The 16,973-nt window shown below is 47.7% G+C and overlaps 1 protein-coding gene across 2 annotated transcripts in view; it reads right to left on the bottom strand.

The window, feature by feature from the left end:
- Positions 1 to 11,701: 11,701 nt before the first annotated feature.
- Positions 11,702 to 16,973, bottom strand: part of LOC138349711 (inhibitor of nuclear factor kappa-B kinase subunit epsilon-like) — a 139,923-nt gene continuing 134,651 nt past the window's right edge. For both annotated transcript variants that reach the window (XM_069315592.1, XM_069315591.1), the window contains one exon: positions 11,702 to 11,928. In XM_069315592.1, the coding sequence (XP_069171693.1) occupies positions 11,836 to 11,928 (93 nt within the window). In that variant the 3' untranslated portion in view covers positions 11,702 to 11,835. The remainder of the gene's footprint in view (positions 11,929 to 16,973) is intronic.

Genomic DNA, 16,973 nt, shown 5'->3' on the forward strand with positions numbered 1-16,973 from the left:
CTGTACCTTGAGGTACAGAGCTCTTAACTGCACTCGGACTCGATTTTACTTGATTGACTGTTACTTTGTGTTCTGTTCGACAGGAAATTGACTATCCAGCGTCCTACTTTAGCAGTTATACCCATTAAACTCATTTTGTGTGCAATCACTCCATGGTCACATTTGTCGAATGCCTTTGCAAAATCTGTGTATACGACATCTGTATTATGTTTTTCTTCTAATGCCTCAGTGATCTTGTTATAGTGGTCAAGTAGCTGTGAGAGGCATGATCTTCCTGCTCTAAATCCATGTTGGTCTGGATTGTGGAGGTCACTGGTTTCCATGAATCTAGTGACCTGACTCCTGATCACTCTCTCAAATACTTTTATTATGTGGGACGTTAGTGCATCTGGTCTATAATTCTTTGCCAATGCTTGTGTAGAGGGGCAATGTCTGCTGCTTTAAGCGCATCTGGTATCTTCCCCTGTGTCCAAGCTCTTCCTCCACACTATACCGAGTGTCTGTGCTACTGGCACTTTGCATTTCTTTATAAATATTGAATTCTATGAGTCTGGACCCGGGGCTGAGTGCATAGGCATATTGTCAATTTCTCTTTCAAAATCTGCTACACTCGTGTTGATATCAGTTATATTTACAGGTGTTTGGATATCATTCATAAAGAAATTGTCCGAATCTTGCACTTTCATGCTGTGTATCGGAGTGCTAAACATGTCCTCATACTGCTTTTTTAGGATTTCACTAATTTCTTTGTCATCCTCAGTGTATGAACCTTCACTAATACGAATAGGTCTAATACTGGCAGTGGTTTTCGCTTTTGATTTAGCATATGTGAAGAAATATTTAGTTTTTTTCTTTATTTCTTGAATTGCTTTCTGTTCTAGTTGCCTTGCTTCAGTCTGATAGGAATGCTTCAGTCTCTGTTCGATTTTTTCAATCTCCCTGTTTAAATTATTTCTTCTTTGTATGGAGAGTCGTGTCTGCTTAAGCATTTCCGTTAATTTCTTTTTTCTTTTGTATTGTCGTCTGCGTTCTCTTTCTACATTTGATCTCTGTCTGCCTTTCCTCAAAGGAACATGTTTCAGACAGACTTCATATGCTTCAGAAGTCAGTTTTTCTATTCCTTGTGTAGGAATTTTATTTCTTAAAACATTTTCCCATTGAAAGTTTGTAAGTGTCCTGTTTATTTTCTTCCAGTCTATCTTTTTATTATTAAAATTGAACTTACTGAATAACCCTTCTCACTTGTTGTTTCTCTTGGGCCTACTACTGTTATTAATGTTAGTTTGCACTTCAATGAGCTTGTGGTCCGAGTACGTAGTGTCTGAGACAGTAATGTCTCTGACTAGCTCATTGTTCGTGAATATCAGGTCCAGCGTGTTTTCGTTCCCAGTTGGTTCTGTAATCTGCTGACTGAGTGAGAATTTGTCACAGAATCTCAGTAGTTCTCTGACCTGTGGTTGGTTATTTCCAGCTATAATGTTATTGTTTACTATTCTCCATTTTAAACTGGGTAGATTGAAGTCTCCAAGGAAGATGATATCTGGTACTGGGTTTGCTAGGTTATCTTGAGATTATCTTGAGATGATTTCGGGGCTTTAGTGTCCACGGCCCGGTCCTCGACCAGGCCTCCACCCCCAGGAAGCAGCCCGTGACAGCTGACTAACTCCCAGGTAGCTATTTACTGCTAGGTAACAGGGGCATTCAGGGTGAAAGAAACTTTGCCCATTTGTTTCTGCCTCGTGCGGGAATCGAACCCGCGCCACAGAATTACGAGTCCTGCGCGCTATCCACCAGGCTACGAGGCCCATCAATCAGGTTAGGTTAGGTTATTAGGTTATTTATTTTGTTAGGTTATTTAGGTTATTAGGTTTAGGTTATTAGTTATTTAGGTTATTAGGTTATATTCAGGCCCATTAGGTTATCAAGGATATTCTCTATTTCGTGGATCTGTTCAGTGAATTCCTCAACTGTTGCATCTGGCGGTTTGTATATTAAAATAATAAGTAAATTCATATTTTCTACCTTGCTGCATCGCTGCTGGAGGTTTTCTACCTTGCTGCTGGACCGAAGAGACTCCCCACGGTTGAGACAATGAACCATGGGGAAGCAGTCCAAATGGAGCTGAATCATGGAGCCCCGAGGAAGCCGAATCCAGCGAAGTTCCTGCCACACTGCCGTAAACTCCCGCACCATTCTGTGCACCTGACGGAAAGACGGACCCCAATGCCCCTGGCCGGACTGGTGAGCACTGGTCACAAAACCCCAACCGAGATGAGGCATCTGTGAACACATTGAGCAAGGGAGGGGAAAGATTCCATGGCACCGAACCTCCCCCCCCAAAAAAAAGAGGAAGCCAGTGATGCAACAACCAGCACAAGGACGCTGGTGATGCAGCAACCAGTGCAAGGACGCCAGTGATACAGCAACCAGCACAAGGACGCTGGTGATGCAGCAACCAGTACAAGGACGCCAGTGATACAGCAACCAGCACAAGGACGCCGGTGAGGCAGCAACCAGCACAAGGACGCTGGTGATGCAGCAACCAGTACAAGGACGCCAGTGATACAGCAACCAGCACAAGGAAGCTGGTGATGCAACAACCAGCATAAGGACGCCAGTGATGCAGCAACCAGTGCAAGGATGCTGGTGATGTAGCAACCAGCGCAAGGACGTCAATGATGCAGCAACCAGCACAAGGATGCTGGTGATGTAGCAACCAGCGCAAGGACGTCAGTGATGCAGCAACCAGCGCAAGGACACCGGTGATGCAGCAACCAGCACAAGGGGCCCAGGGGTATGAACCTAACGGTTGTGAACGCTGCGAAAGAGGCGGCTCTGAAGATATCATAACAGTCTCCAAAGCAAAATCCTGCCCAATGGATAAGAGAGAAGGGCAAAATTCAGGCTGCTGCACAGCGGTTCGAGCAACCGCCGAGTTACCATGGACCTTGTCCAAAACAGCTGAAAATGGGACTGCAGCCAGAGCAGAGTTGCAGGGGGGGAGAGAAATAGACACAGTCCAAGAATCCCATATATGGCCCAGCCAAGTTCGAACTTGGGATGGAACAACTGGAACTTCCGCCAATATACAGTGGTACCTCGGAATGCAAGTGTCCCTATATGCGAGTTTTTCGAAATACGAGCAGGATTTCCTCGAAAAATATGTCTCGGAACGCGAGGGTTACCTCGGGACACGAGTTTGTTGATACGCGTACAAGCCGACCCAGCGCAAGGTGGTTCGGCGATCGTCGCCCCTCCACCCCTCCGCCCCTCAGTTTACCATTGTCTCGCGCCCAGTGACTACCCCACATCAATTCTTTTCGTGGATTTTCAGTGTTTTGTTGGATTTTTGGTGATTTGACTATACAATTTGTTATTATATATCTCATCATGGGTCCCAAGAAAGCCAGTGGTAACAATAAAGGCCAGAAAGCCCATGTGAGGATGACAATAGAGGAGAAACAAGAGATCATTCGGAAGCATGAGAACGGTACACGTGTTGTTGAACTTTGTAGGCAGTACAACAAAGCCACATCAACAATATGCACTATACTTAAGAAGAAAAATGAGATTATGAGTGCTAAAGTGGCAAAAGGAGTCAGGACAATAACGAAACAAAGACCACAAATACTTGAAGAAGTGGAAAAGTTGTTATTAATTTGGATACACGACAAGGAGTTAAGGGGTGACAGTGTTTCGGAGGCCATTATTTGTGAGAAAGCCAGGGTTTGGACAGATTTGTGGTGAGGAAATCAAGTAGTGAGCCTCAACCAGGACCTAGTGGCACTCAGATAAAACGTCCCAGGGAGAGCACACCAGAAAGGTCTTCACTGCCTGATGTGATAATGGAAGGGGACTCCCCCTTCCAAACAGTAACTCCTCTCCTCCTCCCCCCTCCTCACCATCTTCCATACGCCTACAGCATTCAACAGCAAGGTAAGTAATAACTTGAACATAGTTTTGTAGGTATATTTAGATGAATAAGGTATAAAAATTTAGTTTGATGTGGGGTTTTTGGGGTAGTCAGGAACGGATTAATTCATTTCCCTTTATTTCTTATGGGGAAATTAGCTTCGGAATTCGAGGCGTCTCCAGGAACCAATTAAACTCTTAAACTGAGGTATGCCTGTACCAGGAACCCGAACCCAGCCAACTGGGAAAGAACCAGATCCCTGGCTAGCAGACAAGCAGACCCACTGGGAGCCCACACCAACCAATCGTTGAGGTAGGCCAACACGCGATGCTCTAGCAGACACAGATGTCGAAAATTCCAACATGAATACAAATTCTAATGTAACAAGCATTAACCCTTAAACCACGCATATTTAGATGCCGGATGCAAAAAATATTCGAATTACAGTGTGTCCTCACTTGAACGACCTGTATGGGGCGAAGCCGATTCGTTCCAGTGCGGAATTTGTTCCATCTGTCCGGCCCCAACAAGTTAAAAAAAAATTATATATAATATCCACTCACAAGTGGACCATATTAATCAAACACCTTCCTGCCTCTCCCCCCTCAATGCCTCCCTACATCACTGCCTCCCATCCCTCCCTCAATGCCTCTCCCCCTCAATAACTCGCCTCTCAGGACAAAATTAAAAAAAAAAAAAGGCTGTGGAGGAGGGGAGCTACTGTACTAACGGGGGTTGAGGGAACTACTAACAGGGTCAAGGCTATGATACCCAGACATGTCTGTCAGCTCCTGCTCGCATATGCCAGCTGTGCATAATTCATAAATAAAACTATATATTTATAAAACTATAAATAAAACTATATTTGTTTAATTATTAAATAGAAAGCAATAAAACATGTTAATGACTAATAATGTATATTAATACACGAAAATTAATATATTTTGGCATAAATATTTTACAGCCAAGATTGAAATTTTTAATACAGTATGGATGAGAGGTTTGACAGCCATGCGTGGTCAACAACCTTTTCCTCCCTCCACCTACCTTACTGTTTCCCTACACTCCCTCTCTCTCCACTTCCACCTCCCCTGACAACACCTTCCACCACTGACCCCACCTGCCTCCTTCCACCACTTGCCTCCCCTGACACCTTCCACCACCTGCCTTCCCTGACACCTTCCACCACCTGCCTCCCCTGACACCTTCCACCACCTGCCTCCCCTGACACCTTCCACCACCTGCCTTCCCTGACACCTTCCACCACCTTCCCTGACACCACCTTCCTTCCCTGCCACCACCTCACACCACCTGCCTCTCTTGCCTCCCCTGCCACCACCTCACACCACCTGCCTCCCCTGCCACCACCTTCCTTCCCTGACAACATCTGACACCACTTGCCTCCTATGTCTATGCAACCTCCTCCTGCCTGCCTGTTAGAAAGTGTAGCATAGGTGCCTCTGGGGCACCTAAGCTACACTTTCTAACTTCAGAATTGCTTTTAAATACATGGATGGAGAAATACTAAAGAAATTGTTCACGACTTCTGTTAGACCAAAGTTGGAATATGCAGCGGTTGTATGGTGCCCATATCTTAAGAAGCACATCAACAAACTGGAAAAGGTGCAACGACATGCCACTAAGTGGCTCCCAGAACTTAAGGACAAGAGCTACAAGGAGAGGTTAGAGGTATTAAATATGCAAAAACTAGAAGACAGAAGAAAATGAGGTGATATGATCACTACGTACAAAATAGTAACAGGAATTGATAAAATTGATAGGGAAGAATTCCTGAGACCCGGAACTTCAAGAACAAGAGGTCATAGATTTAAACTAACGAAACAAAGCTGCCGGAGAAATATACGAAAATTCACTTTTGTAAACAGAGTGGTAGACGGTTGGAACAAGTTAAGTGAGAAGGTGGTGGAGGCCAAAACCGTCAGTAATTTCAAAGCATTATATGATAAAGAGTGCTGGGGAGACGGAACACCACGAGCATAGCTCTCATCCTGTAACTACACTTAGGTAATTACAAGGCCCAGCCAGGTCCGAACCTGGGAGGGAACCAGATGGGACTTCCTCCAGTTCACCAAAAACCCGAACCCAGTGAGCTAAGAAAGAACCAGATCTCTGGCCAGCAGACAAGCAGACTGGCTGGGAGCCCAAACCAGTCAGTCGTCGAGGTAGGCCAACACCCGAACACCTAACAGACGCAGACGGGTCACCACAACCCACGTGAGGTGCATGAAAACACTATGTGCCAGGTTCACACCGAATGGGAGACAACAAAAGTGGTAAGCATGAAGCCTCACAACAAAATCGAGCCAGTCCCTGAACCCCGGATGAATCGGGATGTGCCAATAAGCATCCCGAAGGTCCAGGGATACCATCCAAGTGCCAAGCCTCAACAGAAACCGAACCTAGGACAGCGTGGTCATACGAAAGGAGGCGCAGAGGGGACAAGTCCAGAATGAACCGCAGGTCCGCACAGTCCCGTTTCGGGACTGGAAACAGACGGAAAACCCATCTGAGGTACGTCGTCATTTCAACAACGCCCAAGCGAACCCACTCCTAGACGACCTGACAGATCGCAGGGGAAGAAGCCTGCCCCGCTAGCCCCGAACCCCCTGCAGGGGGTGGGGGGGGCCACCCAATGCCACTGGAGGCCGTGCAAAACGACCTGAAACGCCCACAAATCGTGGGACTGAGCGTGAGCATACAGCACAAGCCTCCCTCCATCACCCCGTCAATGGGGCAAACCGTGAAAGGGCCGGTGCCCCTTACAAGACCCAGAACCTCCCACAGAGCGAACACTGCGCTGACCAGACGAAGGCAGGTCCGAAGGAGGAACCGAACCCAAACCCGACACCAGTGGCCTACCATGACGAGAGGAACCCCGAGCCTTAGCACTACCCTTCCCTGAAGGTCCACCACGGGACCCCTGGAGAACCAGCCAGTCCAACATAGGACGGCAAGAAGCCGAAGCAGCCTGTATATACTGCGCAACGGCGGAAGCCTCAAACAAGAGAGGACAAAAAGGGGAAGACATCCTAAGAGCCAAGGCCCAAGCAGATTCCACAGAGGAGGCAAGCACCGTCTGCCAACACGCGAGCCGGAAAGCATATAACAGAGCAACCGCATCCCGCAAGATCGGCACAAAAAATTTCATCAAGGCAGCCGACGAGCGAACTGCCGAGGCCAAGGCGTCAGACCCAGGAACAGCCCCAAGCGCCCCCACATCCTCTGTCAGTCAGTCGGAAGACAGCTCCAGGAGGAAAAAGACGCGCAAGGCCACAACCAAAAGGCCCCGAGTGCGTAAGTCCTCACCCACCTGTGCCGCCGAAAGGGAGGGAAGAACCTGCACATGGAGCTGAATGACACCAACGTCCCAGGGAAGGGCGGGAGCAAACAAGCACTCATTGACGTGCTCAAGATTGCTCCCCAGGAAAACCTGAAGCACCGTCGAAGCCTCCTACCACTCAAGGGTGCGGGAACGGCAGAAGGAGTGCCAAGCCTCCAGGGCAAAGACAGGACAGTCCGCCAGCCAGGACGACTCCAGAACCTCATAACAGAGCCAGAAAGGGAATAAAGACCCAAACCTGAAAGCCGAGGGATCCACTGTCGAGGCATATTCCGGGTCACGCAGGAGGTTTGCCGCAAGAACCGCCCGCACCGCAGCAGGTTGGATGCGATAAGCCGAAAACCTCCGGAAAGACGGAACCGAAGCACCCGGGGGAACACGGAACCGAACCAAGGGAGGGGCAGACACCAAATCCATTTCGTACGCAGAGGGGGGATGAAAAGAAAACCCCACTCCTTGTAACAGTAAGCCCCGCTCAGAGGATAGAAAAACCCAGGCAGGGTCCAGCGGGGCCCAAGGCCCCCAAGTCAGTCCCTCCCCAGCTCCAGGGTCCTCATCCGCAGGATCCGGGGACATGTCCTCTCCCCAAGCACAGACCCCACCAAACAAGGCCGGCGCAGCCGTAGAAGCCGGATAGAATGACGCCCACTGGTCAGACCCAGAGGCTTCGGCCGGGGGAGGAAACTCGAATGCCTCTGTTGCCACACCAGAAGGGGCATCCCCCGAGACTGCCAGAGTCTCACGACCAACTAACCCCGGCCCCGACTCTGAAATCCTCAGACGTTTCGGGGCCGGAAGCAGGGGAAGAGGACTAGAACGAACAACAGAAGGGGAAGGACTAAGAGGCAGACTGAACCAGGGTCGAAGCGATTCCTACCCCCAAGTCCGGGTCCCTATAAGCAAAATGGGGCAGCCGTGGGGCATCCGGGTGAGCAACCAACAGAGCACGTTGCAATAAACGAAACCTAGAATGCAACGCCTGCACAGCCTGTACCCGAAGATGATCATCTACAGATTGGGTAAATTGAGTCACCAGCAAGCAGCAATACTCACAGGACTCAGGGTAGAAAGTGTCACCGACCCAACAGACTGCGTGTCGGAGGCAAAAACAGTGAGGGTCGCCGTGAGACAAGGGAACCAAACAACCCTCACACTCGCATGAAGCGAGGGGGGGGGGACCCTGGGGTCACATGCATCGGACCCACGCGTCCCCTAGGGGATTCCCAGGGTCCTGAGCGTTTACTTGAAGAGGACTCGCGCTCAGGTAAACCCAGGCATGGTACTGCTAACCAGCACCCAAAACTACCAAACAAACTGTCTAAAGCTGAACCTCAGGGATGTGTACACTCAAGGGGACCAAGCAGGGGGCACCACTAAGTATCAGGGTGAGGCCAAACACCAGTGACAAATAGGGCAGAACCCCCCACCAAGGCAAAAACAAAAACAAAAACAAAACCTCGCAAGAGTACAACGTGCCCCAAGGAACAGAGCCGGCCGCTGTGATAGGTGACAACAAGTTGCGCAGCACCCTGTGCCCCTTACCAGTGTAAAAGCTACCTCTTACCCTAAGGTAAACAAAGGAGACAAAACACCCAAGTACCCAAAGGGCGGCTGAAAAACCATGCAGTTAATCGGACCCACAGAGGCAGACCCCGAGGAAATTGTGGAAGGTAACCCCAAGCTCCAAGGGCAGTAGATACAAGGGCCCCTAGGGAAGGGAACCTTAGGCGCATGCAGCCTGAGTACTGAAGAATAACTCCTGACTCTCGCACCCCTGGAGTACAGCCGCCATACACAAGACACAGCGCCGCAAAAAGACTGGAGCCAGAGCACACAACCGGGCCGATAGCATCAGCCTCAAGAACTAGGGTGTGGATCGCCGGCACGGTGGGTCTGGGGCTACCCCGTCCCCCTCCAGGGAGAGGGGAGCTGCACAGACAGCGGCGCGACGATGGGTGACGTCATACTAGTTTGCTCGTTTTTGTTTGGGGAGTTCTATCTACTCGTTCAGTTTTTGGTTGCAATTTTCACCAGAATAGGGGTTTGTTTTGGGATGCCTACCTTTCTGGGTGCATAACCCAATCAATGGCAGACATAAAATGCTTCCAATCACACAGGGGTTCTATAGGCCATTGCTCCCCTTGCCTCTCTAGAGGGGGGCCAGGTTCTGGCTCGTGGTCCTCGGTAGGCCCATAAGAACTCCATACACATGTCTGATGCCATAGTCTGACATTAGCATATCAGCCTAGTAAGCTCCGGGAAGCCGTCAGGGCTCCTGCCAGAAAAAGAAAAAATCAATCAGAGACATTGAAATAATTAGGTAATAATATCTTTGTGGCAAACCCCCTTCCCCTGACAACTTGGGAGGAGCAGACCTCGACTGGTGACTGCTCTGTCAACGCCTCTTTTCTGTGGGGAGCCCTTACGACTCCCTGGAGCTTATCGGGCTAATGTATGTTATATTAGACCGGGACAAGCTAAGGAGTTTAGACCTACCAGGCACCAGCACCAGAATCTGGTCCCTTCAGAGAGGTTTCAGGTTTCAGGAGGTTTCTTCCTCTTGGGCCCCCTTTGTGGGTTCCGGGGGCTTTGTTTCCTCGTGTGTGACCTTCTGGTGTTCCTTCTGGAGTTCCGGGGTCATCCTGGCTTGCAGACTGATCTTTTTGGTTCTTGGCACGTCTTGTGGTCGTGCTGGGACTTTGAGGTTTTGTTGTCGAGGTGGGCCTTTTGATGCAGTTTTGTGCCTTCTTTGCCTGGCCGGCGGGGTGCTCTCTGCCCACTGGTCAGCAGCTTGTAATTTTCTTTTCACGTGTATGTGTGTACACACATGTACATGGGTACACTGTGTGTGTGTGCACATGTGTATGTGCATATACACGTGTGTGTAACATATCTTGTTTATACATGTGTATGTGTACTTTTTCTTTCGGAAGGGGCTCTGATCCCTTCTCTGTTGACGGGGCGCTGGGGAAGCAGCTTGCTCTGTTGACTCTTGCATGGTCCCGCAGTTAGTGGGCGCTTTCAGTTGTCTTCTGGCCTCTGGAGGCGGCGGCGGACGGCTTCTCCCCCTTTGGGGGGTTCAGGGCTGGCCGGGGTGGGCTTTTTTCCCCTGTGCTTCGTCATATCAACTTAGTGGGTGTATTGGACGTGGTCGATCCGCCCCATCCTTCTGGGGTTCCCGTCTGCTCTATGCAGACACGGGCCTGGCGAATCTGTGGTTCTTCTGGACTTCTCCAGTCTGCGCCCTGGATTCTATGCCCTCATCGGAGGACTGTTGTCTCCTGTCCAGTGCCTGGATGGTGGCCCTGCACCTCCAGGTCAATTCTTGGCACGTTCTTCTCCAGTTTTCCAGGACTGGCACAGTTGGTGGTGGGGCTTCAGGTTTGCCGCTTTTGTTGCCTTCCCTATTTTTTAATTGGCACTTGGTGTATTTTTGCATCTTTACAGGATCTTGGTGTCCTGTCTGCGTCTGCTTGGGATTCGGTGTCTGGCCTACCTCGACGACTGGCTGGTGTGGGCTCCTAGTTGGTGTGGGCTCCTAGTTGGTTAGCTTGTCTGCTTGCAAGGGGTGTGGTTCTTTCCAGGTCGCCGGGTTTGGTTTCCTGGTGATCTGGAGGCCATTCCATCTGTTTCCATCCCGGATTCGGACCTGGCTGGGCCTTGTTTAGGGCTCTTGGGCCGCTCCTTGTCTTTCCCTCCAGACGTGTTGCTGCGGCTGGGGTCCCGCCTTCGGCTGTTCATGCTGTCTAACTCCCAGGAACCTATTTACTGCTAGGTTTCTTTTATCAGGGTGAAAGAAACTGCCCATTTGTTTCTGCCTCCGCCAGGGATTAAACATGGAACATTAGGACTATGAATGCCGAGCTCTGTCTACTCAGCCATCAGGCCCTTTTGTGCCATAGGCATAATCAGAGAATTGTACAAGTGTGCAATTCTCAGTTTGTGTGTGCAGTTTTTGTGCAGGTGTGCACAAAAACTTTATAGCAGGCACATAGTGAAGGAGGTGAAATCGAGAAAGCAACAGGCCCACAGGCACAGACACTTAAGACATCTCACAAATACCCACAAAGTGCAGTGTCCCTCCAAAAGCCCCAAACTCAGAGTGGAGATGAAGGTGTTGCAAGGGAGGAAAGGAACGCAGGACAAGTATGAAGTGAACAATAAATAAACTAGCCACCACAGGCAACAACAATAAAAAAAACTGCATCAGGCACAGATGTAGGTGAAGCATTCATACCAAGATCAGATATATAAACCAGACCAAACCCCTGAGTCCAAAGGAGGGAGAGGGAGACCTGAGACATGGCTTGTCCACAGGGAGCAGGGAGGCCAGGAGGCTTCAGATGTGATTCCCTAAAATAATCTAAGGGACTTAGTTGAGGGAGCTACTGAAGCAGCCCTCCCAGATTAGAAGTAAAATATGGAGAGCATCATACAACTAAAATAGGGTAGATTGGATCGCTATATAACTGTGATACGGATCCTTTCCATATGATCTGAATTAGTGAGTAGTCAGTATATATGTGTGGAGACATGCACAAGATATTAACTATTGTAACATTTAAGACTTACCTATAGACCACAAATCTACTCTGGCACCAAATGTTTTTCCTACTGGTTTTCTGAGTACAGCTCTCTCATACATATCAGGATGCTGAAAAAATGAAATTATAAAGATATATGAAATAATTGTCGATTATCAATTAATTACAGGCTTCAGGCACAGTATTCACTCAACTAAACACTGCCCTGTGTAATATTTATAGACCCTAATGGGACATCATATAATTTACCTAACACTGTAACAGCCCATACTGTACTGTTAAAATGATAGTACAGTGGAACCTCGGAGTACGAATTTAATCCATTCCAAGAAGTGCAACATAACCTGAATATTTGTACACCGAATCAAATTTCCCCATAAGAAAAAACATAAATTGAATTAATCTGTTCCACACCCAAAAATATTAACTTACATATATATTTTATATAGAATATTCATTTTTTAATTCGCAAAAAACCAGCGTTGAATGTAATGAAATGCCATTTTCTGGGTGAGTCCCGGAGGCTCCCCGGAGCTATCCCCGGCTGAATGGATATGTATAACTTTCTGCCATCAAAGTGCTAGGAGTTCTTGCCTACCGGGGACCACGAGCCAGAACCTGGCCCCCTCAGAGAGGCACGAGGAGCAATGGCCCATAGAAATCCCCATGTGGTTGGGAGCATTCTATGTCTGCCATCGACCGGGATAGGCACCCAGAAAGGTAGGCGCCCCTAAACAAACCCCTATTCTGGTGAAAATATTGCTACCGAAAGCCAAATGAGTGGACAGAACTCCCCAAACAAAATTATAAAACTAGCATGACATCATCACGTCACCGCGCCACCATCTGTGCAACCCCCTCTTCCCGGGAGGGGGAAAGGGGAGCCCCAGACCCTCCACGCCAGCGATCCAACTGGCAGTTCTTAGGCTGGATGTCAAAATACGCGAAAAATGCCGCCAACCGAAGGGAGGGAGGGATGCCAGGGAGCCTCCGGGACTCACCCAGAAAATGACGTTTCATTACATTCAACGCAGGTTTTCTGGGGGGAGCCCCTTCGGCTCCCTGGAGCTACCTCACCACAGATAAGGAAAACAGGAAAGGAACCGGGAGGCGGACGCCACACGCCCTAATAAAAAAACCAAGACCACAGACAAAACAAAGAGCAAAACGAGAAGAAAATAGACCACCCAGGCCAACAACCAGGACGGCACCAGAACGCAAGAGCAGGCCAGAGGGGAAACAGCACCCAGAAAAGCAAGCGGAACGGAGCAGAAGGAACCGCAACCTGAACGCAAGCAGGAGCGGCTCCGCCAGCCCCTCCCAATAAGATGTGACAGGACACGATCCCAGACGATGGTCGCGGAACAACTCCGAAGGGAAGACAAGCCAACTCTATCAAAGACCGAAGGACCCTTCGCAGAGATAGGGAAACTGGAGGGACCTCCAGGAAAAACCACACACCGCCTCCAAGACGAAACACACAGGTGGGAGACCAATAACGAACCAACCAGTGCCGACACAACCGAGAAACTAGCATCACGAACGAAAGCGCAAAACGCGGATCGAAAAACAGCGCCCCCGCAACCCAAAGGAGCAACGTAACCAGCTCCAGCAGGGAAGAATGATGCATGTGTCCCTGAAGCATCCAAGAGGAGAACTACCCAGGACGTGAACCGCAGGAAAGCAAACACACCCGTTCCGGAAAAGGAACAAAGAAAAACCGGAGCCAGTACTGAAACCCAGCTACCGGGTCCAAGAAAAGGAACAGGAAGGCAGGAGCGACAGACCGAAAGGCCACCACCCCCCAAAGACAGAGCAACACCAAAGCCAGCAGTAAGTCACACAGACGCAGTCTTCGTGGTGTAGTGGTAAGACACTCGCCTGGCGTTCCGCGAGCGCTATGTCATGGGTTCGTATCCTGGCCAGGGAGGATTTACTGGGCGCAATTCCTTAACTGTAGCCTCTTTTTAACGTAACAGTAAAATGTGTACTTGGATGAAAAAACGATTCTTCGCGGCAGGGGATCGTATTCCAGGGACCATAGGATTAAGGACTTGCCCGAAACGCTATGCGTACTAGTGGCTGTACAAGAATGTAACAACTCTTGTATATATCTCAAAAAAAAAAAAAAAAAAAAAAAAAAAAAAAAAAAAAAAAAAAAAAAGCGCATGAATTCAGTACCAAACCGGAACACCGGAGAAGTCCAAAAGCAGGGAACTGAACATGGACAGAGGCCCACCCGAGCACCCAACATCAGGGTAGTCAAGAAGCACCGATCCCGATACACAACCATGCTAGATTTGATATTTACCAGGAAGGAGGAAGAGATATTTGACATTCAGTACCTTCCTCCCTTGGGTAAAAGTGACCATGTCTTTTTGGGAATAAAGTATGCAATGCGTTATAAGCTGGAAGAAAATAAGGAGGTTGAAGCAGTTGAAAAACCAGACTTCAGGAGAGGACATTATGGTGACCTTAGAAATTTTTTTAGTGAGTATAATTGGACAGACTTGATGCTAGGCAAGGAAGTGAATGAGATGTATGGCAAGTTTTGTGAAATATATGATAAAGGCACAAAAAAATTTATACCAAAACAGAGATGCAGAACTAGGAAACAGGATTGGTTCAATAGAAATTGCGAGAGGGCTAGAGACCGAAAGACACAAAAATGGAATCAATACAGGAAGAGGCCAAACCCCCAAACATACCAGCGATACAAAGATGCGAGAAACAACTACACGGCAGTGAGGAGAGAGGCAGAAAGAAATTTTTAAAAAGGGATTGCGGACAAATGTAAAACAGAACCAGGTCTATTCTATAAATTCATAAACAACAAATTGCAGGTAAAGGATAATATTCAGAGGTTGAAAATGGGAAATAGATTCACGGAAGATGAAAAGGAAATGTGTGAAACACTAAACGAAAAGTTCCAAAGTGTGTTTGTACAAAATGAAATCTTTAGGGAACCAGATACAATAAGAATTCCAGAGAACAACATAGAACACATAGAGGTGTCTAGAGACGAAGTGGAAAAAATGCTCAAGGAGCTCGGTAAGAACAAAGCAGCTGGCCCAGATGGCGTTTCACCATGGGTTCTGAGAGAATGTGCATCTGAGCTCAGCATTCCACTTCACCTGATCTTTCAGGCATCCCTGTGTACAGGAATCGTAGCAGACGGGTGGAAACAGGCTAACATAGTTCCAATCTACAAAAGTGGCAGCAGGGAAGACCCCCTCAATTATAGACCTGTATCATTGACAAGTGTAATAGTGAAAGTATTGGAAAAACTAATCAAAACTAAATGGGTAGAACACCTAGAGAGAAATGATATAATATCAGACAGACAGTATGGTTTTCGATCTGGAAGATCCTGTGTATCGAATTTACTCAGTTTCTATGATCGAGCCACAGAGATATTACAGGAAAGAGATGGTTGGGTTGACTGCATCTATCTGGACCTAAAAAAGGCTTTCGACAGAGTTCCACATAAGAGGTTGTTCTGGAAACTGGAAAATATTGGAGGGGTGACAGGTAAGCTTCTAACATGGATGATAAATTTTCTGACTGATAGAAAAATGAGGGCAGTAATCAGAGGCAATGTATCGGAATGGAGAAATGTCACAAGTGGAGTACCACAGGGTTCAGTTCTTGCACCAGTGATGTTTATTGTGTACATAAATGATCTACCAGTTGGTATACAGAATTATATGAACATGTTTGCTGATGATGCTAAGATAATAGGAAGGATAAGAAATTTAGATGACTGTCATGCCCTTCAAAAAGACCTGGACAAAATAAGTATATGGAGCACCACTTGGCAAATGGAATTTAATGTTAATAAATGTCATGTTATGGAATGTGGAATAGGAGAACATAGACCCCACACAACCTATATATTATGTGAGAAATCTTTAAAGAATTCTGATAAAGAAAGAGATCTAGGAGTGGTTCTAGATAGAAAACTATCACCTGAGGACCACATAAAGAATATTGTGCAAGGAGCCTATGCTATGCTTTCTAACTTCAGAATTGCATTTAAATACATGGATGGCGATATACTAAAGAAATTGTTCATGACTTTTGTTAGGCCAAAGCTAGAATATGCAGCTGTTGTGTGGTGCCCATATCTTAAGAAGCACATCAACAAACTGGAAAAGGTGCAAAGACATGCTACTAAGTGGCTCCCAGAACTGAAGGGCAAGAGCTACGAGGAGAGGTTAGAAGCATTAAATATGCCAAAACTAGAAGACAGAAGAAAAAGAGGTGATATGATCACTACATACAAAATAGTAACAGGAATTGATAAAATCGACAGGGAAGACTTCCTGAGACCTGGAATTTCAAGAACAAGAGGTCATAGATTTAAACTAGCTAAACACAGATGCCGAAGAAATATAAGAAAATTCACCTTCGCAAATAGAGTGGTAGACGGTTGGAACAAGTTAAGTGAGAAGGTGGTGGAGGCCAAGACCGTCAGTAGTTTCAAAGCGTTATATGACAAAGAGTGCTGGGAAGACGGGACACCACGAGCTGGTTGATACCTGGTTGATACCTGGTTGATGGGGTTCTGGGAGTTCTTCTACTCCCCAAGCCCGGCCCGAGGCCAGGCTCGACTTGTGAGAGTTTGGTCCACCAGGCTGTTGCTTGGAGCGGCCCGCAGGGCCACGTACCCACCACAGCCCGGCTGATCCGGAACTTCTCTTAGAAAACCGTCCAGTTTTCTCTTGAAGATGTCCACGGTTGTTCCGGCAATATTTCTTATGCTCGCTGGGAGGACGTTGAACAACCGCGGACCCCTGATGTTTATACAGTGCTCTCTGATTGTGCCTATGACACCTATGCTCTTCACAGGTTCAATCTTGCATTTTCTTCCATATCGTTCACTCCAGTACGTTGTTATTTTACTGTGTAGATTTGGGACCTGACCCTCCAGTATTTTCCAGGTGTATATTATTTGGTATCTCTCTCGTCTCCTTTCTAGAGAGTACATTTGGAGAGCTTTGAGACGATCCCAATAATTTAGGTGTTTTATCTCGTCTATGCGTGCCGTATATGTTCTCTGTATTCCCTCTATTTCAGCAATCTCTCCTGCTCTGAAGGGGGAAGTGAGTACTGAGCAGTACTCGAGACGGGACAGCACAAGTGACTTGAAGAG

Source organism: Procambarus clarkii, chromosome 81 (assembly GCF_040958095.1).
Source record: "Procambarus clarkii isolate CNS0578487 chromosome 81, FALCON_Pclarkii_2.0, whole genome shotgun sequence".
Lineage (NCBI taxonomy): Eukaryota > Metazoa > Arthropoda > Malacostraca > Decapoda > Cambaridae > Procambarus > Procambarus clarkii.